This window comes from Muntiacus reevesi, chromosome 1 (assembly GCF_963930625.1).
Source record: "Muntiacus reevesi chromosome 1, mMunRee1.1, whole genome shotgun sequence".
Classification (NCBI taxonomy): Eukaryota; Metazoa; Chordata; class Mammalia; order Artiodactyla; family Cervidae; genus Muntiacus; species Muntiacus reevesi.
In genome coordinates, this window is record NC_089249.1 from 62,849,109 (window position 1) to 62,873,446 (window position 24,338).

General features: G+C 49.3%; 1 protein-coding gene across 1 annotated transcript in view; it reads left to right on the forward strand.

Moving 5' to 3' along the window:
- Window positions 1–1,136: 1,136 nt before the first annotated feature.
- The window catches only part of MOV10L1 (Mov10 like RNA helicase 1), a 63,278-nt gene continuing 40,076 nt past the window's right edge, over window positions 1,137–24,338 (forward strand). Inside the window, exons 1-9 of the mRNA XM_065924427.1 lie at window positions 1,137–1,233; window positions 2,926–3,110; window positions 8,565–8,727; window positions 14,423–14,535; window positions 14,995–15,182; window positions 17,542–17,685; window positions 17,953–18,197; window positions 18,529–18,661; window positions 22,652–22,846. Coding sequence (XP_065780499.1) covers window positions 1,137–1,233; window positions 2,926–3,110; window positions 8,565–8,727; window positions 14,423–14,535; window positions 14,995–15,182; window positions 17,542–17,685; window positions 17,953–18,197; window positions 18,529–18,661; window positions 22,652–22,846 — 1,463 coding nt within the window. The remainder of the gene's footprint in view (window positions 1,234–2,925; window positions 3,111–8,564; window positions 8,728–14,422; window positions 14,536–14,994; window positions 15,183–17,541; window positions 17,686–17,952; window positions 18,198–18,528; window positions 18,662–22,651; window positions 22,847–24,338) is intronic.

Below are 24,338 nucleotides of genomic sequence, written 5' to 3' on the forward strand. Positions count from 1 at the left end.
ATATAAAAGTTGAATTTGTTAAAACAGATATATGTGTTTGATAGGCCACAAGGCAGGCTGTTCCAGTTAGCACAGATTTCAAGCCAAATCAGGTATAAGCCCGGAGGACTGCCCCACACTGCAATAAATGAAAAATTCCTCATCACTCAGGCACAAACATACCACCCTTGACCAAATATTACCAAGCTGGATCAATACACAAAACAGATAATACACCATGACCTGGGAAGTTGAGCTTCTCGGGAATGCAGGGTAGTTTAACATTTCTCGGATGTACGGGAGACCTGGGTTCGATTCCTCGGTTGGGAAGATCCCCTGGAGAAGGAAATGGCAATCCACTTCAGTACTCTTGCCTGGAAAATCCCATGGACTGAGGAGCCTGTTAGGCTCCATGGGGTCGCAAAGAGTCGGACACGACTGAGTGACTTCACTTTCTTTCTTAACATTTGAAAATTCAATCAGTGTAATTCATTGTCATTAACCCGCTAAAATAGAAAAAACAAGACGTCATTTCACTAGATACAGGGAAAGCATTTGAGAAAACTCCACACCCAAGCACTGTAAGTAACTCTCAGAAAAGTGGGCAGAGGGGAGTTCTGCAACTTGATACAGTGAAGTGAAATTCCAGGCACGAGTACTGGAGTGGGTTGCCATTTCCTTCTCCAGGGGCTCTTCCCGACCCAGGGGTCGAAGCCGGGTCTCCCGCACTGCGGGCAGACGCTTTACCATCTGAGCCACCAGGAACATTTGCCAAAGCTACACCTAACAGCACCGAGCAGCCAAACGTTCAGCCGGCTCCCGCCCAGAAGGAAGCATGCACACCTCCCCAGCTAGCCTGCACGAAGCCCGGCCAACCTGCTCCAGGCCCCGCCCACCAGCACAGGCGTGACGTCACCAGCACAGGCGTGACGTCACCCCCACAGGCCTCACTAACGGTCGCAACCGCCCACCACTCGCCGCTAAGTCTCCGCGTGCGGCGCACCCATTGGCTGAGCCCCACCGGAGGGGCAGGCGCCGCAACCCTATTGGCCCAGCTCCAGGGCGCGCTGGCGCGAGCGCCGCAGCCCATTGGCGGCAGGAGCGGCGTGCCGCGTGCGGGCTCCTCAGGTGCGGCGCTGAGGCTGGGCGCCCAGGCCATGCTGCGCCTCGCGGCCAAGGTGGTTTCCTTCTTCTGGAGGAAGGCGGACTGCCCAGAGGAGGAGGCCGGGCCTCTGGGGCCCGAGCTCGTGGAAGGTGCCTCGCGGGGAGGGCGGGCCGCGCGGCCCTGCGGCGGCCTGGCCTCGCTGGCCGCTGCCCGGGCGGGGCGGCTGGGACCAGCAGTGGCCCCCGAGGCTCGCGAAGCCTGGTTCCCCGCCTGCCCTGAGGGTGGGGGTGGGGAGCGGCCCGAGCCGGGCCCCAGGGCGTTGGCATGAGCAGACCAGGGTCTGAGAGACCCGGGCGTCGCCGTTATATTGTCTTCTCCCTCGAAGCTCAGGCGTGTCTCTTTGATGGCGATCTCTTTCCAGCGTAGGATCTGCGTCTCCTTTCCGCTTGGTTTTTTCGCGCGCTGCGAGCGCCCTGACACCAGTCCCTCTGGACAGGTTCCCGCCCTTTCTCTGTTCCAGCAGCTGGGTGCGTCGACGGCTCTGGAAAGGGTGACCCGGCTGTCCTGAACTGTCCTTTTAGTCCCGTGGGGTCTTGCTCTTCTCGAAGTTGTTTGCGAACCCAGTTCCTGAAGTTCAGGCAGTACTTGTGATTCCGGCACCCGGATTACACACTCCCCAAGGTTCTTGGCATTTTCTCCCAACCCCTCCTTCTGTCCGAGACTTGAGCGCTGGGTAGTGAGTCTCCAGTTGCTTTCTGTAACCTCCAAAACCAGGAAATTCTCCGCGAGAGAAGCCAGAACGTCGGTCATGGAACTACTTGTCGCAACGTGCTATTAGCCGTCCCCCGCCGGCATTCTGGCCTCTTCAGCAAACTGCGGCCTGGAGCAGGTCGCTCCACCCATCCAGGCCTTGTCTGTCAATGCAGCCCCTCAAGCTGCAGTAGGATTACAGCTCGGCCTCAGTGGGCTTCCAGCCGGGCTGGGGGACACTCGGGTGTCTTCTGGGTCTGAGAAGGAGCAGGAGTTCTAGGCCCAGGTCTCTTGAGTGGATGAGGGCAGGCCAGCTCTGCCCCAGACCCAGAATCTTCCAGTAGTGCCTGCCTAGGATTGAGTGCTCAGTTGTGTCCCACTCTTTGTGACCCAGTGGACTATAGCCCACAGGCTCCTCTGTCCATGGGATTCTCCAGGCAAGAATACTAGAGTGGCTTGCCATTTCCTGCGCCAGGGGATGTTCCTGAGAAGGAATTGAACCTGGGTCTCCGGCATTGCTGATAGTTTCTCTCACCATTGGGCCATCCAGGAAGCCACTCCTGGTATGATGAAATAACACTGAATCTCCTGCTCCCGCTGCTGGTAGGGTTGGCGATGAGAAAGACAGCAGTGGTGATGAGAGCGCACAGTGGTGACTCCCCCACTGCTGCTCTAAAGCAGCCCCCAGCCTGTGCCAGCCACGCAGGGGTCTGTGCTTTGCACATTCTGTCGTGTGATAACCTTCACACAGCTCTCTTGGACTGTAACTCTCCCTTTTACAGATGAGGACAGGCACAGACCTAGACCAGGGTTCCCCAGATGGCAGGGCAGGAGATGGGCATCAAACCCAGGCAACATGGCTCTAGAGTCAGAGCTCTACCCATGGTGCCTACCACCTGTGCCCCTTGGAGTAACCTGGGAAGTCTGCCTCCAAAACCCTACTTTCTCAGCACTCTGCTCTCCAGGGAGGTTCTCAGCCCACAGGGCTCTTAGCCACAAGGATGCTCTGAGCTCCGCTGTTCTCTGGGAGGCTCAACTGTAGTCTGCACTTGCTTTGTGGTCAATGTAACCTTTCTGTTTACCTGTCTCAGGTGACACCAGGTTGAAAACTGTCCAGGGTGTTGTGACAAGATACTGCAGTGATTATGGGATGATTGATGATTTGATCTACTTCTCCAATGAGGCTGTGACTAGCAAAGTGCTTCTAAATGTCGGACAGGAAGTTATTGCGGTTGTGGAAGAAAATAAGGTGTCAAATGGACTGAAAGCAATCCGGGTAAGACCTGAGTTGTTGAGGAAGAATTTTCTCCACCTTGAGCTTTGCACCACCATCCTCCTCTCAGAGACAACCTATAGTTTTGTGCCTTGGAGGAAATCAGTGTTACCACTTCGTTATCTATTCTTCTAGTCATTTAAAAAACTATTGTTACAAATGATAGTTATTTGAACCCTTTGTTATCCAGTTAGCAGAGATAATTAATGAACTCTACTATGCAGCAAATTTTTCTTTAAAAAAATATAGTATTATTATGCTCTAATTCCCTGATGTTAGTTAGAGGGTATGCATGTTTAACATTTTAATGGTTATCATCAAATTATCCTTCAAGAACTTTGTGCTAATTATACTCAGGAGCAGGATGAGAGACTTGTCACCTGTGTTGGCGAGGGTGTGGACTTAGGCATCTTTGAAATCTTCACCAGTCACTTTCATAAATGATCTTATTGTTTTAATTTGCATTTAAGCCTTAAAATAGACTAAATATTCACATTTTTTTCCTGTGAGTTATTTTAGTGTCCTTTATACATTTTGTTTGTTGGATTCAGCTATTTAAAATTAAACTTTCTACTTTACGGGATTAAGTTTCATTCCATGTAGTTAATGGGTCTGTCTGTTTCTTGTGGCTCTGGGGCTTTGTATGAATCCTTAGAGAAGCTTTTCATACTTCTCAGTACAGACATGCACTCAGGTTTTCCTCTGAAAAATTGTTTATTGACATTTAAATGTTTAATTTCCCTGGAACTTATTGGCTGTGTGGACTGAAGGAAGGAACCAGACGTTTCTTTCCTGGTAGCTTGCCAGTCATCTGCTGAGTGGTCCAGTCTTTCCCACTGAGTTGGAAGGTCCCGGAATCCCACCTACCTGGGACCCTGTCTGGAGCCTGTCGGTCCTAATGCCTTCACTTGGCCCCCGTGACACAGTCACATCCTTGGGTGGCAGGCTGGTTTCCCTCTTCCTGTCTGTGGAGGGGCTTCTCCAGGCTTTCCTCTTATTCTGGGTGAACATTAGAGTCATCCTGCTGTTTCTCCTCCTTGGCTCAGACTGACCTGGACCAGCACGGAGTACATGGATCCACTGAGGTCCAGTGACGTGGATCAGGGCGAGTTTCACCAGCTACAAATTAGGTCCGCTTATTTAAGCCTTCCTTTGTGTTCTTTTTGTTCACTTATGTTCTGCAGATTCCTTCTTAAGTTTATTTTTGAGAATTGTATTGATTTTGTTTCATTATCAGTATGATTTTATTTTGTATTTTCAATCTTTTTCTTCCCTTATAGGAAATCTGTTGATTTTTGGTATATAACTTGGTATCTGGTAAACTTACTGAGTTCAACTACTTTTTTAAATGGTCATGACATACCATCTACCAACCATATGTCGCTATTTAGATTTATTAAAATTAAGTAAAATTTAGAATTAACTCCTCAGTTTCATGAACTACATTTTAAGTACTGAACATGACTGGTGGCGCCAAATCGGATGCTTCCAACATAAACCATCTCTATTGGGGCAGAAGGGCCTGTGGAGTTGCTGTGGTCTGGAACATGCCGCCCCCGGGGACCAGCATTCTCCTCGTGCTCCACCTGGACTCTGGCTCTTCAAACACAGTGCTTCCTTGTTTGTCTTTAGCTCTTCTGGAAGATGCCTATGTCACTTGATTTACCAACACTAGGTAGGATTAACTGACTTCCACTGTGAAAGTTGTGGAATTGGCTCATTTCTACTAGCCTCTGGATTTATTTGCTTATTTTTTATTTAGGTTTTTTAAATCATGGTAAAATGTATATAACATGAAATTGTTAACCATTTAAAATTTCTTGATGCCATTCAGTGGCACTGAATACATTCATGTTGTTAGGCATCCATATCACTACTTTCACACCTTTTCTTCGTCCTGAATACAAACTCTATACCCACTAAATAATAACCTACAGTTCTAGTTTCTGTCTCTATGAGTTTGACTATCCTGGGATGCTTCATGTAAGTGGAATCGTGTATTAGTCCTTTTATATCTGCCTTATTGGACTTAATATTTTCAGAGTACATCCACGTACCAAGTCTCAGCTCTTCATTCGTTCTTATGGTTAAATAACATTCTGTTGTATGTATAGACTATATTTTGTTTTTCCACTCACCTGTTGATGGACATCTGGGTTGTCTCTACCTTTTGGTTGTTGTAGATAATACTGCTGTGGAAAGTACCTTTTGAGTCCCTGTTTTCAACTCTGGAGTCTTTACCTTGCAGTAGAATTGAATGGTCATATGGTAATCCTATAGGCTTCCCAGGTGGTTCAGTAGTAAAGAATCCGTCTGCCAATGCAGGAGACAGGAGATGTGGGTTCGATCCCTGGATCAGAAGGATCCCCTGGATTAGGAAATGGCAACCCCCTCCAGTCTTCTTGCCTGGAAAATTCCATGAACAGAGGAACCTGGGGAGCTACAATATACGGGGTTTCAAAGGGTTGGACATGACCGAGAGACTGAGTGTGTGTAAGGTAGTCCTGTATTTACCTTCTGGAGCGTCCACCTCAGTTTCCCCACCAGCAGCGCAGAGCTCCACTTTCTCCAGGCCCCCACCAACGTGAATTATTTTCCTTTTTTTTTTTTTTGATAGTAACCAACCTAGTGAATGTGTCTTATTGTGGTTTTGATTTACATTTTCCTAATAGTAACACTGAAGATCTTTTCATGTCTTTATAGGTCATTTACAACAACATGTGTCTTCTTCAGAGAAATGTCTTTTCAGTTCCTTTGTTTATATTTTAATCACTATTTTCTTATTGAATTGTAAAAGTTGTTTATATATTCTGATATTAATCCGTTATCAGATGTGTGATTTACACATATTTCCTCCCATTCTGTGGATTTTTTCACTTCAGTTCTCTTTTTAAACTTATTTATTTTTGGCTGCACTGGGTCTCTGTTGCTGTGTGTGGGCTTTTCTCTAGTTTGGTGAGCAGGAGCTACTCTCTAGTCGCATTGCTCTGACTTCTCATTGTAGTGGCTTCTCTTGCTGCAGAGCATGGGCTCCAGGGCACTTAACCTTCAGGAGTTGTAGTGCAGGGACTTGGTTGCTCTTCAGCAGCATATGGGATCTTCCCAGACCAGGAATCATACCGATGTCCTCACGTTCCAAGGCAGAGTCTTAACTACTGGACCACCAGGGAACCCTCTTCACTTTTCTCAATAATCTCCTTTGATGCACTGAAGTTTTAAATGTTGATGAAGTCCAATTTATCATTTTTAAATTATGATAAATTCAAATTAAATTTAAACTGAAATTATTATATTTTATTTTTTAATTTAATTTAAATTAAAATTTAATTTTAAATCTTAATATAAATTAAAATTATCATTTTAAACATCAGCCTGTGCCTGATGTCACATTTAAAAAATAACCCAAGATCATGACGTTTTTCTCCTATGCTTTCTTCTAAGAGTTTTGTAGGTTTAGCTCTTAAATTTAAATCTTTGACCCAGTTTTTAATAGTTACTGAATATGGTGTTGGATGAGAGTTTGACTTCATCTTTTACATGCTGGGATCCAGTTTTCCCAGCGCTATTTCTTGAGGAGATTGCACCACATGGAAGACCTTTTTTCCTTCAAATGGTCTGGCACCTTTGTTGAGAGTCTTTTGACCATACGTGTGAGGGTTTATTTCTGGGCTCTTTATTCTGTTTCATTGGTGTTTTGTATGTCTCTACAGTCTTTTAATTATTGTAGCTTGGTAGTAAGTTTTGAAATCAAAAAAGGTGAGCCTTCCAACTTTGTCCATCCTTTTCAAGATTGTTTTGGCTATTCAGGGTCCCTTGAGATTCCATATGAATTTTAGGATGGATTTTTCTGTTTCTTCAAAAACCATCATTGGGATTTTGACCAAGATTGCATCGACTCCATCGATCACTTTGGGCAGTATTGATGTCTTCATGTTAATCCGTGGACGTGGGGTTTGTTTCCACTTGTTTGTGTCTTCTCTAACTTCTTTCCTGGTGAGGGCTTCCCTGGTGGCTCAGACGTTAAAGAGTCTGCCTGCAGTGCGGGAGACCTGAGTCCGATCCCTCGGTCAGGAAGATCCCCTGGAAAAGGAAATGGCAACCTACTCCAGTATTCTTGCCTGGGAAATCCCATAGATGGAGAAGCCTGGCGGGCTCCAGTCCATGGAGTCGCAAGAGTCGAACATGACTGAGTAACACTTTAACTTCTTTCAGTCACATTTGTAGTTTCAGTGTATAAGTCTTTTACCTTCTGGGTTAAATTTATTCTTAAGTATTTGATTCATTTTGATGCTATCATAAACGGAATTGTTTTCTCAGTTTTTTTGGATCATTTATTACAGGTAAATAGAAATACAGCTGATTTTTGTCTGTTGATTTTGTATCCTATAACTTTGCTGAATTTGTTTATTGGCTCTAACAGGTGTTTTGTAGATTCTTTAGCATTTTCTGGATGTAAGATCTCACTCAGTAATGTTTGACTTTTTGCAATCCTGTGGACAGTAGCCTGGCAGGCTTCTTTTCCATGGAATTCTCCAGGAAAGAATCCTGGAATGGGTAGCCCCATTCCCTTATCTAGAGGATATTCCTGACCCCAAGGATCAAACCCAGGTCTCCTGCATTGCAGGCAATTCTTTACCATCTAAGTCTTAGGGAAGCCCATATTAGATCATTTGTTGTTGTTCAGTCCATCAGTTGTCTTCAACTCTTTGCAGTCCCATGGACTACAGCATGCCAGGCTTCCCTGGCCTTCATCTCCCAGAACTTGCTCAAACTCATGTCCACTGAGTCGGTGATGCCGTCCAACTGCCTCATCCTCTGTCGTCCCCTTCTCCTCCTTCATTCAGTCTTTCCCAGCATCAAGGTCTTTTCCAATGAGTCAGCTCTCCTGATGTCAACTTCAAATAGATAGTTTTATTTCTTCCTTTCCAATCTGGACATTAAAATTTCTTCTCCTTGGCTAGTTGCTTTGACTGGGACTTTCAGTATTCTGTTGAACAGAAGTGGTAAAAGCGCACATCCTTGCCTTTTTCCTTATCCTGGGGAAAAGCTTTCAGCCTCTTACCACTGAGTGTCATGGGAGCATTGGGTCATATGTGGTCTTTATAGTACTGAGGAAGTTCCAGTGTCTTCCTAGTTAATTGAGTATTTTTATCATAAAAAAGGTGTTGGGTTTTATCAGATGCCTTTTCTGCACCAGCTGAGATAACTATATAATTTTTCATTTGTTCTGCCAGATTGCTGGATGGTGGTGACTGGTTTGCATTTGTTGAGCCATGTCTGTGTTCTGGGAGGAACCCCTCTCCATCATGATGTGCAGCCCCTCACTATGCAGCTGCATTCGGTTTGCCTGTGTTTCACTGAGATTTTTGCCTCAGTGTTCATAGGGGGTCTTGGCCAGTAATTGGCTTTCTTTGTGGTCCTCGGCATGTGCTAAGTGGTGGTTTGTCTGTCTTGCAGGTGGAAGCTGTCTCTGATAAATGGGACGATGACAGCAAGAGCCACGGTGGGGGGCGGTCGGACCCCAGCCCCCGGGTGCTGATTGGCTGCGTGACCTCGCTGATGGACCGCGCGGGCTACATCAGCCAGACCACGTACTTCTCCCTGGAGAGTGTGTGCGAAGGTGCGCTGGGCAGGTCTCTGCTTCACATTTACAATCACTTTTTGTGGTTTTTAAAAAATGTTGATGGATAGAGTTGAGGTGACTGCTCGCATCCCTGAAAGGGCCACGTCTGGGTTCCCTCTGGGAGGAGGCTTGTGGTGGGAGCAGCAGCAGGCGCTGGCGCCACAGTGCCCCTCGTCTGTGGGGCCTGCCGTGCAGTTGCCAACTCCTAGGTAGCTGTTCCTTTTCCATAATTGTTGCTCCTGACCTAAGACAGCAATGTCATAGATGAACAGAGGTACTGTGATTTTTTTTTTTTAGTTGTGTCCGGTGTTTTAAAATAGAACTTGGGGATAACCTGGTACTTTTCCGAGAGTCCATTTTTAATTGCATTTGGTTTTAGCTGATATTCCTAGATGGCACCGTGATAAAGAATCTAGTTTCCAATATAGGAGACACAAGAGACCCGGGTTTGATCCCTGGGTTGGGAAGATCCCCTGGAGGAGAAAATGGCAACCCACTCTAATATTCTAACCTTGAAAATCCCGTGGACAGAGGAGCCTGGCAGGCTACAGTTCATGGAGTTGGCAAAGAGTCAGACTCAACTGAAGGACTGAGCACACACACATTAGCTGATCTAAGATTCTGTTTTTATGCTTAAAGAAATAATTTGTCAGCATAATTTGTTGAACAACTATTTATTGTGTGCCTGCCGCCTCCAGTGGTGGGTAGGGAGCAAGGCAGGAGGAGACCCAGATGAATGTGCCCTTGCTGTCCCTCCTGAGGAGAGACAGCCCTATACAAGCTTTATCCTCAGGCAGGACTTAGAGGAGCTTGGTGGGGGGAGGCCCGGGAGCTGGACACCCTGCTGGGCTATGTAGTCGAGGGGCCCTGGCCCCCTGTGTGGATGACCCTTCAGTGATTGATGTGTCCAGTCCAGGGACCAGTTTTCATCTCCCAGCATCCCTGAGGTCCTCAGAGTGTTGCCCTGAAAGCCTCGACCCAGCACCTGGTTCCTGCTTCCTGGGGCTTATCCCAGACCTCTGACCTGCGACCCACCTCAAGGCTGGACCCCTTTACCCAGATCTCCCCCTTCTCTGACCCTAGGCCTGCCCTGTGTGGACCATAGCCTTGCCCTCTGCCTTCTGGTGGGGGTTAACCTAGGGGGAGCACCAGCAGGTTGAGGATGTGGGGAGTGCGACTGGGCTCAGCACCCCCACCCTGTGGCCTGCCCGTGGCTTCGCTCCTCTCCTGTGACCATAACCAGGGCACCAGGCAGGTGAGCGGCCGAGCCGGTACACAGTGGAGAAGTGAAAGGGACCTTCAGATTGGTTAAGATTAAATCATTTAAAAATGTGTGTGTGTGTATATATATATGTCGATTAGCACATTTATTTTATTATATTGGTGGGCCTTTACTGATATTCAAAAATTATTTGCAATGCTAAAATTCCTTCTAAAAAAAAGAAAAATGATACCTGGGTACGTTAAAGAATAGTAAAACAATTTAATCTTGATTGTGTAGCCATTATATTCTTTGTGTGTCTTAACATCTTTTCATTTCTTAGCAGCCCTAATACCATGTCACTGGTATTGTTCTGAGGAACGTACATTTTTCAGTGTTATCTTAGCTTCATTTTTTCATACAGTGGCCTGGAGTCTTCCTCAAAGCTGCATTTTATGGTCGATGAACTTGAAATTGTAGGCACCTTTGATGGGCTCTCCCTGTAGGCTTTTGTATGCTCAGTTGCTAAGTCATGTTAAACTCTTTGCGACCCCCATGGAGTGTAGCCCACTAGGCTCCTCTCTGTCCATGCGATTTCCCAGGCTAGAATGCTGGAGTGGGTTGCCATTCCCTTCTGCTGGGGATCTTCCCAGATCAGGGATTCAACCCTCATCTCCTGCATTGCAGGTGAATTCTTTACCACTGAGCCACCTTTTAATTAAGGAAATACTAGTAAGCTCAAAGCAGATTCTGCTGAATGTGAGTTATTAACAAGTCTGGGTTTTTTCCTACTGAAATATCCAACTTTTTTAGCCCAGATGTTTCACAGGTATTGGTTTTTACCTCTGTAAGTACAAAGGTATTCAAATATTTTCATGAACTGAAATCTATCAAATAAGTCATCTCTGTGATTTTTTTTAATCTTACACCAAATTTGGAAGCTGTAGACTTGTTGTAGGCCTTGATGGTTTTAACTTATTCATTGCTGAATATCAGTTTATCCAACTAAAAGTGAGGGCTTGATTGAACGGCTCCTCACACAGGTGGTGGGCGTCATGGCCAGGTGCTCAGCTCTGCACTGAATCAACACACGGGGCCTCGCTGCTTCAGATTCTCTGTGCTTTTATGGAAGTGAGTGTCACCATGTCGTGTTTACAGGCTGTATTCCCAATAACTGCAGTTCACAAAAGTCTCAGAACTGAAGACTTTTTTTTCTTTTCTTTTTTTTTTTTGGTTCTCAACCTGTTTAATGTGTAAAAGGGAAAAAGGCGGTAGGCAGAGTTTCGGTCTGAATACATTCTCGGAATGCTGGCCATCCAGAGCATCGTTCTGAACAGCTGATTATCTTCTGACTCGAGAGAGTTTTAGTTTTGAAAAGACCTAATTCCATGGGATCATGGTGACTCATTTATTGTAAGAATTAAATAGAGAAATTTAAAGGTTCCGAGCAAACAGCAGGGGCGGGACTAATGCAACAGTAATAGCTGGACTTGATGGGACAAGAGGCAACCAATCATAAAATTACTTTTCCCTTGTAACAAAGGGTTCACACTTTTAACATAAATTATACATTCATTATGGTGTTTAAAAACAGTCAAACCTAAATAAATTCTTCATTCCATCGAGAAAAGACACACACACTGAAAACCTGCTTAAGCACAGAACTTCTCGTCTGACAGCTCTGGGCCGGGGCCACGCACATTTTACAGGGAGCTTTTGCTTCTCAAGCTTAGTGAAAGTCTGGCAATCATTTTGTATAAAAATAGGACTTAAATTTAAAACCTCACCAAACTAGGAATCTGATGTAGAAAATCGGTCACACTTGAGTGGCTAAAGCTCACAGTTCTCAGACTTCAGCCCACGTCCCAGTGACCTGCGAGGCCCCGCCCCGCGTGTCCGAAGCCTTGGGGGGCCCAAGTCCCTGAAGCACTAGCGGGTTCCCCGGGGGGCGCTGCACTGCTGCTCCAGGAACCCTGGCTGAGAACCCCTGGAGGGACGTAGCACCGTCTCCTCCTCTGCCCGGCGCAGACCGTGTCCACACTCTCATCAGCCGTGGTTACCCTGCGGGCGATGGTGCTCAAAAGTGACGCCACCGCCCGCTGCTTTACGGTCAGAGAGGTCCCCGGCTTGCGGTCAGGTCGCGGGGAGTGCTACTCTGCCAGCATGCGACGCGGTTTACACCTATAGCCACAGACGACATGTTTGAGCGTCAGGCACTCAGTCCGACTCTGCAACTCCGTGGACGGTGGCCCGCCAAGGCTCCTCTGTCCGTGGGGGTTCTCCAAGGCAAGAATACTGGAATGGGTTACCATTTCCTTCTCCAGATCTTCCCGACCCAAGGATTAAACCCAGGTCTCCTGCATTGCAGCTGGGTACCATCTGAGTCACCAGGGAAGCCCCCAATATACTTGAATTGTGTATTTAATGCTGGAAGTTCACCCTAGGGGACAGACAGAAGGATGTGAAAGGAAAAGGCACCATAATTAAGCCGTCCTTGGAAATGATGAGGTTTTTTTTTTTCTTTCTTTCTCAAACACCTTCACTTCAGTGTAACTTCACTGCTGTAGAGACGGTGGAGTGGCCAGACCCCAGTGCTCCTCCAGCCATCCTGGGGCGCATCCTGCCTCTCATCCGTCGTAGCTGCCAGACTGTTTACCTCCCAGAATGCTTGGGCTTGAAGTTACACTTTTTTTTCTTTTGTTCCATCTCCCACTCAACCCCCACCCTCCTCACCCCACCCCGCCGTGCTGCACAGCTTGTGGGCTCTTGTTCCACAGCCTGAGTGAACCCAGGCCCTCACCAGTGAGAGCACCGAGTCCTAACCACTGGGCCATCTAGGAATTCCGTAAAGCTGAAGATTTGTTGCTTCCACATTTACTGAGTACTTTAATTAAAAATTGCCAACTGATTTTGAACAAAGTATAACCAAAATTTAGAGCCCTCACCTGAAAAGAGTGGAAGGAGCACCACTGAAGGGTTGATTTACAAAGCAGTTCTTCAGAGGTTCAGCCATTTGTGAACTTCAGGCTGCGGGGCAGCCAAGAGGGCCAGGCCACCGGGCCCCGCGGTCTGTCTGCTTTAGCACTGGCTTTGCCGCGGGGCTCTGAGGCCGAGTTGCCTCCATGGCTGCCGCCTGTCCGTCCACTCACCGCCAGGCACGGCGTGGGGGAAGCCCTGGGCCTGCGGGCGCACAGAGGTTCCTGTAGTTGTTGCCCCACGGGTGTCTCGGCGCACAGGGACCGTGTTTCTGTTACAGGTCCATCAAAACTTGCACTTAGGTGTGTTATCATGGTAAAAGCAAGTAATCTTTTCTCCAGTGTTGGATTTTTAAACTGAATTACAGTCGCTTTCACGATAACGTCAGATATATCTCCTTCAATAGAACAGTCTTCCAAAATCTTTACTTTGACTCCATGATTCTGAAGGGGGAAAAAATGAACTAGTTTTTTATTTGCCTCACTGTTTTTCTCTTTAAAATAACTTTTATACAACTAACAGTTATAGTTATTGCTTCACTTCTTGTGTATGTTGGAAGATACAGAATTAAAAATTAGCAAAATTATGTCAATTATTTGATAAATTAAGGCATGGCTTACAAACCAACAAGTAAAGATTTCTCAGTGGTGTGTTAACTTGTGCTTCTGAGCATCATCCTCCTAAAAAACTCACCAACCTGGAAGCTGGCGCCCGGGAGCTGTGTCTCCCGTGGGTTTGTGCTGCCGTGCCATGCTGGGTGGCCCCTGTGCTGAGAAGCAGTGTCTGTAGGTGTTTGGGCTGCTCTGTGCTTATCATCAGCTTTCTTGACAAACAAACTCAGTATTTTATTAGGCACTGTTGTCTTCTCAGCTCAATAAAAATGTTTATTACAAAAGAACCAAAAGGTTATCAGCAGGTATAGCCCCACCACGAACCACAGCAGCTCCGCGGCTGCCTCACGTCCCTGCTCCTGTAATTCCCCTCTCTGCCTGCCCCGCCAGTTCCCAGACACGCTGAGGGGGCTCCGAGGGTTCCCCTGCCTGAGCTGGGGCGGACGCGGCTGCCCAGGCCTCGGGTGTGAGTGCACCTCCCTGCGTCGCCACGCACCCGCATGTCCCTGACAAGGAGGATGGGCGGGCGCTCCCAGTGTCTGCTGGAGCCGGCAGAGGAGCGCCGTGAACACCCACGCCTCCTGAGCTCACCTCAGTGCGGTTGTCAGCCACGGTGCTCGGTCACGTGTTAGATGTGTGCTATATGTGCCTGTGTGTATAATTGCTATGTGTGTATAACATGACATATATGCCTGTGTATTATATAGCATATAATTGCCTATTACATATGATTACATACAGTGTATATAGTTGTGTATAATGTACATAATATATGCCTTATACACACATGGAACAACCATGCTCTGAAAGGTAACTTCAGAGTCTCTTGTACACTTTTTTTTTTCTTGTACACTTTAATGTTTCAATGTCACCAAGTAACTTCCCTGGTTTCCCTGCCTTGGAGGTTTCCAGCCCTGCAAGGGAGACTGGGTGGAGGCTGAGTACTGGATCCGGCCAGGCACATGGAGCAGCGAGGCCATCTCGGTGAAGCCGCTGAGGTACAAGCGCGTGGACCGGGTAGGTACCAGGCCTTGAGTGTCCACGGGTCCTGGGTGCACCGGGAGGTCAGGTTAAGTGAGAGTCAGAGAAGACCCTGACTTCTTACCAAGATGACTGGAGGCTGGCCTGCATGCAGGCGTACTTAAATTCTAGGTCACGGGAGTACTCAGTGTAAGGTGTCTGATGGTGGGACACAGAGAGCGGGTGTGGGCTCTGCCCGTGCTCCTCGCAGAGCTGTGGTCTGGGGAGTCGGGGCTGGAGCAGAGGCGGGAATCGAGCTCGCGAGTGGAGGTGGAGCCTGCCCTGGGCTGCTCCCGAAGCCTCGACTCCGGGCTTCTGCCTGGCCTGCGCCGTCTAGGGTGTTGCTTCTCACCGGCGACCAGGCCCGCGCCTCGCTGGCCACAGCAGCCCCACCCTCCGGGCGCTGGTCTCCGGCTCACTGTGCACGTGCTGCCAGCCCCAGTGTTCTGCTTTCAGGTCTGCGTGTCCAGCCTTTGTGGGAGGAATGGGGTGATCGATGATTGCATCTTCTTCACCTTGGACTCCCTGAAACTTCCGGAAGGCTACATGCCCCGCAAGCACGATGTGGTCAACGCGGTGGTGGTGGAGAGCAGCCAGTCCTGCTACGTGTGGAGGGCACTGTGCATGACTCCAGTGCAGAGGTGGTGAGGAGGCGGGAGCGGGTCCAGGGTGCGTCTGAGGGTTGGTTCAACAAAACAAGATCCCCTGAGCCAGCGGGGTTGGAGGGAGACCTCCTGGGCACTGAGGGGTCTTCATGGTTGACTGAAGGCTGAGTGAAAAATGGCCCCTTGAGCCTGACCTCATGTTGATGATCTTCATGTTTTCGTGGGTTTTGTGAGTTGTACTCTTTCACACACTGGTGTTTTGCGGAACATGTAATACACGGCAGATTTTTAGAGTTACTGAATTTGCTGTATCCGTATTCTTCTCTCTGTCCCAGTGACCTCCCACCTCTGACACGTGTTTATGAGCACGCCAGGCCTTCCTGAGCTTGGGTTTGGGCAGCAGCCCTGCCCTGCGTCCTGCCTGCCTCTGCTCTTTCTCCCTAGTGCTCAGTTAGGGCACTCATACACGGTTTCCTAAGCAGTCCTATTTGTCCTGTGGCCCCACAGGAGCAGGTCACATGTGGGAGGAGGGTCTGTGAGCCTCAAGTCGGGGAGCCTGTCTCAGGAGAAGTGGGCTACCGGCCTGGCCAGGAAGCTGTGCTGCAGATAAGGTGTGGGCAGAGCAGGGGACATGCAGGCGGCCCTGCCGCGTCCAGATCACCTGGTGGGCACGTGCTTCTGCCCCACGGGGCTTGCTCCCCTTTTGGAGAATGACTTGACCCATCTGTGGAGCAGTGAAGTGTGTGAGACACATTGCCCTCGCCCCTGCCAGCAGAGAGGCTGAGGAGTTCTGGCTTTAGCCTGTCTGATGGGCCCAGGGGCTTGAGGACCACCCCTCCACATGATCGTGCTGGCCGCCAGCTGCCTGGAGCAGAAGCCGGGGCCCTGCGCACATGGGTGTCATGGTTGCTCAGAACCTCGTGCCGCTCTCAGGAGACCCCAGGTCGTTGAGACACATGATTCCATGACCGTCCTCTTTATGCCGCAGTTAACTGGGATCCTATTGGCTGTGGGCATGGGCGGACCGTGGGAGGGTGGCCGGGACTGGCCCAGATGACCATCCGGGAGAAAGAGCTGCCAGCACACCCTCAGGGCCAGTGTGTCCATCAGAAGGACTCTGGATCCCTACTGCTCCACCTGTCTGCCTCTCTGCTCACTTCCCTCACCCTGCCCTGCAGCTCTCTGTCTCCAGAGGACTCGCGTCTGCTGAATGGAGTGGGTGGGGGCATGGGCAGGGGCTCCCTCGCTGTGGGTGGCAAGCTTCAGGTGAGCCTCTTTTGGGCCCCGGCTGCAGTGGCCTCTGCTCCATCCAGGGAGGGGACCTGGTCCCGGGCGCGTGATGACAGGCATGTCCGCCTGCGGCTGGAGCGGCTGTCCTCACAGGGAGCCCGCGGCCCAGCGAGTGCTCCCCGAGCACTGTGCCCTGTGCCGCGGCCCTGACCCTGTCTCCTCCTGAGCTGGTCCCGCCTGCAGGCTTTAGCCCCAAGTCGAGGATGCTGCCCTGCCCTCAGACCCACTGTCCTCCGCCCACTCACGGGTCCCAAGGCCAGCAGCAGCGCTGCATGTGCAGCGGGGCCTGGTGGTGTCCCAGGCCCGCCCCCCAGGCTCGGGGCGGGTTGAGCCCGTTAGCCAGTTCTCAGCCCCTGGGTGGTGGGCCGGCTGTAGGACACATGACCCCTGCCACGGCACGCTGGGCTGGGGGAGGCTCGGCAGGGCTGGCTGTGCGGCCAAGGCGAGGAAGACGGGATGGGGTGTGTGATTGAAATGGGTCTGAGGGGGTGGGCAGGCTGAGGTCGAGGATGTCGCTGGTGTGTGGACAGGCAGGTGTGAAGGAGCCCATTTGTGAGTGGCATGGGGTGGGTCAGGGCTGGGAAGGAGCTGCGAGTAAGTGGTGGACGCAGGACCTGCAGTACACAGCCGTGTCAGCACAGAGGGGACGAACGGTCCCTCCTCAGGGGAGGGCGGCGTCTGCCCATTTTCTAAAGATAAAAATTCTCCTTTAGTTTCACATACTCTGAAGCCAGATTCTTTTCCCCAAGGAAATGGGTCCCTGACAAGCCAAGTGCCTCCCTCCAGCCGAGGGGAGGGCCTGAGGAGGAGCACTGAATGCCCTTCCCTCCGGGTGCAGCGGGCTTGGGTCCCTGGGCCACTCTGGGGGAGGCAGCCTGCGCTCAGACCCTCAGTATCCCTGCTGGTCCTCCTCTCCTCTGGAGTCAGCAGGCTTGTGGTTTCTTCATGAGGGTGACCTGCTGTCCTGCCCAGAAGTCCTCAGGTTGTCCTTCCACATCTCTGGGGCTTGGCTCCATGCCCCGTCCCCTGCGGCTGGGGCCACCAGCGGAGCGGGGCCTCCAGACCCCCTGCCCGCTGGCCTGACAGTGTCATGTGGTGCTTTCTCCAGGGACGTCTCTCCCGCCACAGGGACTGCCGAGGAGGCCTGTGGAGCCCTTCTGCTCAAAAACAAAGGTGACATTGAAGTCACAAGGATGACAGATTTTGGAACTCTGAAAGAAGGAGAGAGCAAAAATATGGTGATCTGGATAGAGTAAGTTTGCCACCTAAATAGAATCACACAGTTGGGTTTTAAGCTGTGATTGAAGAGTTTCTATAGAGTGAACTTTACTTTGCCTGTTTGTTTTTCATTTTATGTCTGTCTTTCTAGATTTTCCGCCCTGAAGTAGCCTTTTCACTTACACTCAATTAGAAGTATTTTCAATTGTCATTCTCTTTTTTAGATTGAATTCTGTTTTATGGTAATAGTGTTTTACTTTAAAAATCCTGTCTCTGTTCACAGCTAATTTTCCTTTTCCAGGAATAAAGGAGACGTTCCTCAAAACTTAGTCAGCTGCAAGCTGGGTGGCTGGGATAAAGCTCAACAGTTCCGATTTCAAATGCTGGATAAGACCCAACTGTGCCCCGAAGTGTCTCCTGTTTGTGTTCCTCAGAAGGAGAAGGATTTTGCAGATGGAAATATTAACTCGCTAGGCAGCTGCGGGGGAAGCACAGCCGGGCAGCCCCTGGAGAGCAGTTCGGTGAACAGCAGAGAAGTCTCTTCAGGTAGCCATCTCACTGATGCCGTCGGGTCAAGCGCACCAGCACCTTCGGGCCAGGGGCTGGTGCAGCTGCTCCCGGGTCTGGGCTGGGGAGGGCAGTGGCTACCCTGCTGGCGCTAGCTCTGGACCCTGCTCTGGTAACTCGGGGCTGACAGCTGGAGACGCGCCCAGGGTGCTTCAGACAAGCCACTGCCTCTGCGGGATTCTAAACGGGAGAGGCTGCCTGTGCGCCTTTGCCTGCTGATCACTGTGTGTGCTAGACCCTTCCATCAACACCGCCGCTGTCAGAACAGCTCACCTTTGGTCTAATTTTGGATTTAAATTTCATCTCCCAGGTGATTGTGCCTGTAAAGGAGAAAATGGACTAAAGGAGAAGAACACATCACAGAAGCAGGTGACAGAGTCCGAACCTGATGGGCTCATCCCTCCAGGGGGAGAAACTCGGATCGTGATCACATGTGATGCAAAGTACGTGGCTGGAGGGTGTGGAAGGAGTTGACCTTAAGGACGTGTGCATATGTGTCTTGTTCTGTTTCACGTGTGGTCCTTCTGGGTTGGATGTTGTGAAAAGGATCGGTGGTTATTTTGGTGGGACAGAATCAGAAGGAAAAGCACTGGAGAAAAGTGGTCCAGTCCAGGGGGCGAGCCGGGGTGCCCACCAAGGGGCTTAGCCCGGCGTGGAGGACATGAGCCCCTCAGTCCTGGGAGCCAGTGCCCCAGCCTCCTGCTGCTGCTCCCCCAGCCTGCCTTCAGCGTGCCCGAGCCCTTCTTGCCCCGCCCCTTCCCCCCGCGCAAGCTGAGCAGTTGGCGGCTCCTGAGCCCTTGCGGGCCCTTCCCCTCTTCTGCCTCCGTCCCTGTGTCCGGAGCCCTGGGCTCTGACTCCCAGTAACCTGTCAGCTCGGAGCTTGGGTGCAGCCTTTCTTCCCTGTCTCATCTCATCTGCACCTGCTGGTTCTACATTGGTCCAGGAGTGGCTCTGATTAGGTCAGCGCCTCGCTTCAGGCCAAGGGTGACCCTACTCAGAGGGCAGTCCTCGCATGAGCAGTCAGTGCTGGTGCCTGTGTAGCAGCAGAGGGAGGTGGGCCGCAGGCAAAGGGAGACGGCGTCTTGTGTAGCACAGCTCTGATCAAACTTGGGAACACTGGATGTGTGTTACCTGTTCTTAAGTCTGAGAATCACAGACAACACTATTTTAGGTTTGTGATTTTATCTTATACTGTTCATGGGGTTCTCAAGGCAAGAATACTGAAGTGGTTTGCCATCATTCCCTTCTCCAGTAGATCGCATTCCATCAGACCTGTCTACCATGACCCCTCCGTCTTGGGTGGCCCCACACCGCATGGCTTAGTCTCACTGAGTTAGACAAGGCTGTGGTCCGTGTGCTCAGACTGGCTAGCGTTCTGTGACTGTGGTCTCCGTCTCTCTGCCTCTGATGCCCTCTCTCAGCGCCTACTGTCTTACTGGGGCTTCTCTTACGTTGGACGTGGGATAGCTCCTCTCGGCCGTACTTCTGTGCCGTCACAGCCATCGCACTCCAAGAGTGAAAATGAGTGAACATTTGCATTCTAGGAATCAGCAAGCTAAGATGGACTAGAATGGGTTATATCTACTACTGTGGGCAGGAATCCCTTAGAAGAAATGGAGTAGCCATCATAGTCAACAAAAGAGTCCGAAATGCAGTACTTGGATGCAGTCTCAGAAATGACAGAATGATCTCTGTTCATTTCCAAGGCAAACCATTCAATATCACGGTAATCCAAGTCTATGCCCCGATCAGTAACGCTAAAGAAGCTGAAGTTGAACAGTTCTATGAAGACCTATAAGACCTTCTGGAACTAACACCCAAAAAAGATGTCCTTTTCACCATAGGGGACTGGAATGCAAAAGTAGGAAGTCAAGAAACACCTGGAGTAACAGGCACATTTGGCCTTGGATACAGAATGAAGCAGGGCAAAGACTAATAGAGTTCTGCTAAGAGAACGCAGACACCCTATTCCAACAACAGAAGAGAAGACTCTACACATGGGCATCACCAGATGGTCGACACCGAAATCAGATTGATTATATTCTTTGCAGCCAAAGATGGAGAAGCTCTATACAGTCAGCAAAAACAAGACCAGGAGCTGACTGTGGCTCAGATCATGAACTCCTTATTGCCAAATACAGACTGAAATTGAAGAAAGTGGAGAAAACCACTAGACTATTCAGGTATGACCTAAATCAAATCCCTACTGACTATACAGTGAAAGTGAGAAATAGATTTAAGGGACTAGATCTGATAGACAAAGTGCCTAATGAACTATGGGCAGAGGTTCATGACATTGTACAGGAGACGGGAATCAAGACCACCCCCAAGAAAAAGAAATGCAAAAAAGCAAAATGGCTGTCTGAAGAGGCCGTGCAAATAGCTGTGAAAAGAAGGGAACCGAAAAGCAAAGGAGAAAAGGTAAGATATTCCCATTTGAATGCAGAGTTCCAAAGAATAGCCAGGAGAGATAAGAAAGCCTTCCTCAGAGATCAATGCAAAGAAATAGAGGAAAACAATCAAATGAGAAAGACTAGAGATCTCTTCAAGAAAATTAGAGATACCAAGGGAACATTTCATGCAAAGATGGGCTCAATAAAGGACAGAGATGGTAGGGACCTAACAGAAGCAGAAGATATTAAGAAGAGGTGGCAAGAATACACAGAAGAACTGTACAAAAAAGATCTTCATGACCCAGATAACCATGATGGTGTGATCACTCACCTAGAGCCAGACATCCTGGAATGTGAAGTCAAGTGGGCCTTAGGAAGCATCACTACGAACAAAGCTAGTGGAGGTGATGGAATTCCAGTTGAGCTATTTCAAATCCTGAAAGATGATGCTGTGAAAGTGCTGCACTCAATATGCCAGCAAATTTGGAAAACTCATCAGTGGCCACAGGACTGGAAAAGGTCAGTTTTCATTCCAATCCCAAAGAAAGGCAATGCCAAAAAATGCTCAAACTACCGCATAATTGCACTCAACTCACATGCTAGCAAAGTAATGCTCAAAATTCTCCAAGCCAGGCTTCAGCAATACGTGAATTGTGAACTTCCAGATGTTCAAGCTGGATTTTGAAAAGACAGAGGAACCAGAGATCAAATTGCCAACCTCCAATGGATCATCAAAAAAGCAAGAGAGTTCCAGAAAAACATCTAGTTCTGCTTTATTGACTATGCCAAAGCCTTTGACTGTGTGGATCACAGTAAACTGTGGAAAATTCTTAAAGAGATGGAAATACCAGACCACCTGACCTGCCTCTTGAGAAACCTGTATGCAGGTCAGGAAGCAACAGTTAGAATTGGACATGGAACAACAGACTGGTTCCAAATAGGAAAAGGAGTATGTCAAGCCTGTATGTTGTCAGTCTGCTTATTTTAACTTATATGCAGAGTACATCATGAGAAACACTGGGCTGGAAGAAGCACAAGCTGGAATCAAGATTGCTAGGAGAAATATCATTAACCTCAGATATGCAGATGACACCACCCTTATGGCAGAAAGTGAAGAAGAACTGAAGAGCCTCTTGGTGAAAGTGAAAGAGGAGAGTGAAAAAGTTGGCTTAAAGCTCAACATTCAGAAAACTAAGATCATAGCATCCGGTCCCATCACTTCATGGCAAATAGATGGGGAAACAGTGGAAACAGTGGCTGACTTTATTTTTCTGGGCTCCAAAATCACTGCAAGTGGTGATTGCAGTCATGAAATTAAAAGATGCTTAGTCCTTGGAAGGAAAGTTATGACCAGCCTAGACAGGATATTGAAAGGCAGAGACATTACTTTGTCAACAAAGGTCCGTGTAGTCAATGCTATGGTTTTTCCAGTGGTCATGTATGGATGTGAGAGTTGGACTATAAAGAAAGCTGAGTGCAGAAGAATTGATGCTTTTGAGCTGTGGTGTTGGAGAAGACTCTTGAGAGTTCCATGGACTGCAAGGAGATCCAACCAGTCCATCCTGAAGGAGATCAGTCCTGGGTGTTCATTGGAAGGACTGATGTTGAAGCTGAAACTCCAATACTTTGGCCACGTGATGTAAAGAGCAGACTCATTTTAAAAGACCCTGATGTTGGGAAAGGTTGAGGGCAGGAGGAGAAGGGGACGGCTGAGGATGAGATGGTTGGATGGCATCACTGACTCAACGGACATGGGTTTGGGTGGTCTCCGGGAGTTGGTGATGGACAGGAAGGCGTGGCATGCTGCCGTTCATGGGGTCGCAGAGTCGGACATGACTGAGCGACTGAACTGATTTTATCTTGGGAAAATGTTACATTGCCTATTGTAAAACATCCCTTTTTTCCTGTAAAAGAATTATTAAAAGGCTAAGGGTCACTGGTTTGCTACCTCTGTGACTTTCCCTGAGTGAAAAGGGAGGTTGTGTTAGATCTGCCTGTTTTAATTTATAACACACACTAAATTGTGTCTTGTTTTTCCAGGAATTCTGGCCGCTGCAGGGAGCTCCTTCTGCTTTGCTTCTCCAGTTTCATAATTGGGCGATACCTTGAAGTAAATGTTGTAAGTGAGGAGGAGTCACTGATAGCTGTCCGCGAACCCTTTTCGTGGAAGAAGTCTAAAAGTTCCCAGGTGTTAGCTTCCACCAAAACCACAGTCGTCGTGACCACACAGAAAAGGTACCGTGAGCAGAAATGAAAAAGCAAGCCCTGATCTCGGGCTCGCGATGTGAGGGACACACACGGTTGCTGTTGTTGAAGGGATGGAGACATCCAGTTAAAGGGGTGTAGCTATGGCCCAGCCTCTTCCATCGCTGCCCTCGGGGCACACTGTGAGGACCAGGCAGGGGGCCTGCGGCCGCAGCTCATCTCAGGGTGACTCTCAGGGCAGGACGGGACTTGACCCTCACCCTCAGCTCCTGCCGCCTCTCATGTTCCCAGCAGCACAGCCGCCCACCCTCAGAGACAGCCCGTGTCCCACATGGGCACCCCCAGGAAGGGGTCAGTGAGACGTGGCTGGCGTAGCCTCTGTGAGCTGTCCACCGCACCCACGTGTCGTTTATCAAGGGCAGCTTGAGGGTCACTTGGCTGCTTGAAGCCCATTTGAAGATGTGACACCTTTTAAAAGTGAAATTAAAAAAAGCCTGTAACCTGCCATCTGCATGTGGCGGGCGGTTGGGGACCACCCAGACTTGAACTAGGTCATCGTCTGGAGAAAGTGCTTTTTGTCTACCTTTTCTCATCTGCAGTAATAAACCCCAGAAGCTCTAAAAAGCAGATTTTGGTTTTTTAAGTTGGTGCCAAAAATCATGACCTATAGACTGGAGGGTTTTCATGACTTAGTCCTGTGGGTATGTGGCCTCAGCTGCTGCCCCAAGTCCCTGGGATGATGGGTGCTAGTTTTCTGTAATGAGAAACCCTGAATTTCTGCTTACACCCTCCCTACCTGGGAATAATTGAAGATGAGATGCGGACGTCAGCTCAGTTGTGGGCTGAAGGGAGAACTGTTGAGTGTTGTGTGCTGTCGGCCTTGGGCTGGCGCACTGTCGGCTCCCAGCATGCACAGGGAGCCGCGTCGTCCCTGCCCGGTCTGTCGGTCTCTCTGGCCTGCTCTCTCTGTGAAGCGACAGTCCCGCCCCCGCCCTGCCTGTGATCGTAAGGATCTTTCTTTCCCCGAGCTGGGTCTTTGTCTTGGTGCCCCAGCTCTTGGTTGCTGCACGTGGGCTTCTCTCTCGTTGCTGTGAGCAGGGCTCACGGGATGTCTGAGGGCTGACACTGCAGGGGCTGCTCTTGCTGCAGAGCGTGGGCCCTGGGGTGTGCTGGCTTCAATAGTTGCAGCACGTGGGCTCAGTGGTGGCATGCGGGTTTAGTTGCCCCACAGCATGTGAGATCTTAGTTCTCAGGGCAGGGATCAAACCCATGTCCCTTGGATTGAAAGGTGGATTCTTAACCGCTAAACCATTGGGAAGTCCCGGTTAATGAGGATTAAATGTACAGTTTCTGCCTCTGAGCAGTCAGGAGTAATAAATAAGCAGTAACAGTCACTAGGTCTGTGAACAGTGGTCAGGTTGGGTGGCTCTAGGGATAAAAGCCGAACACAGGAGCAAGAAGTCACATGGTCCGCAAGTGGTGGGTCCCCAATGCTGGGCTCCAGTTACAGGAGCTTTCTAGA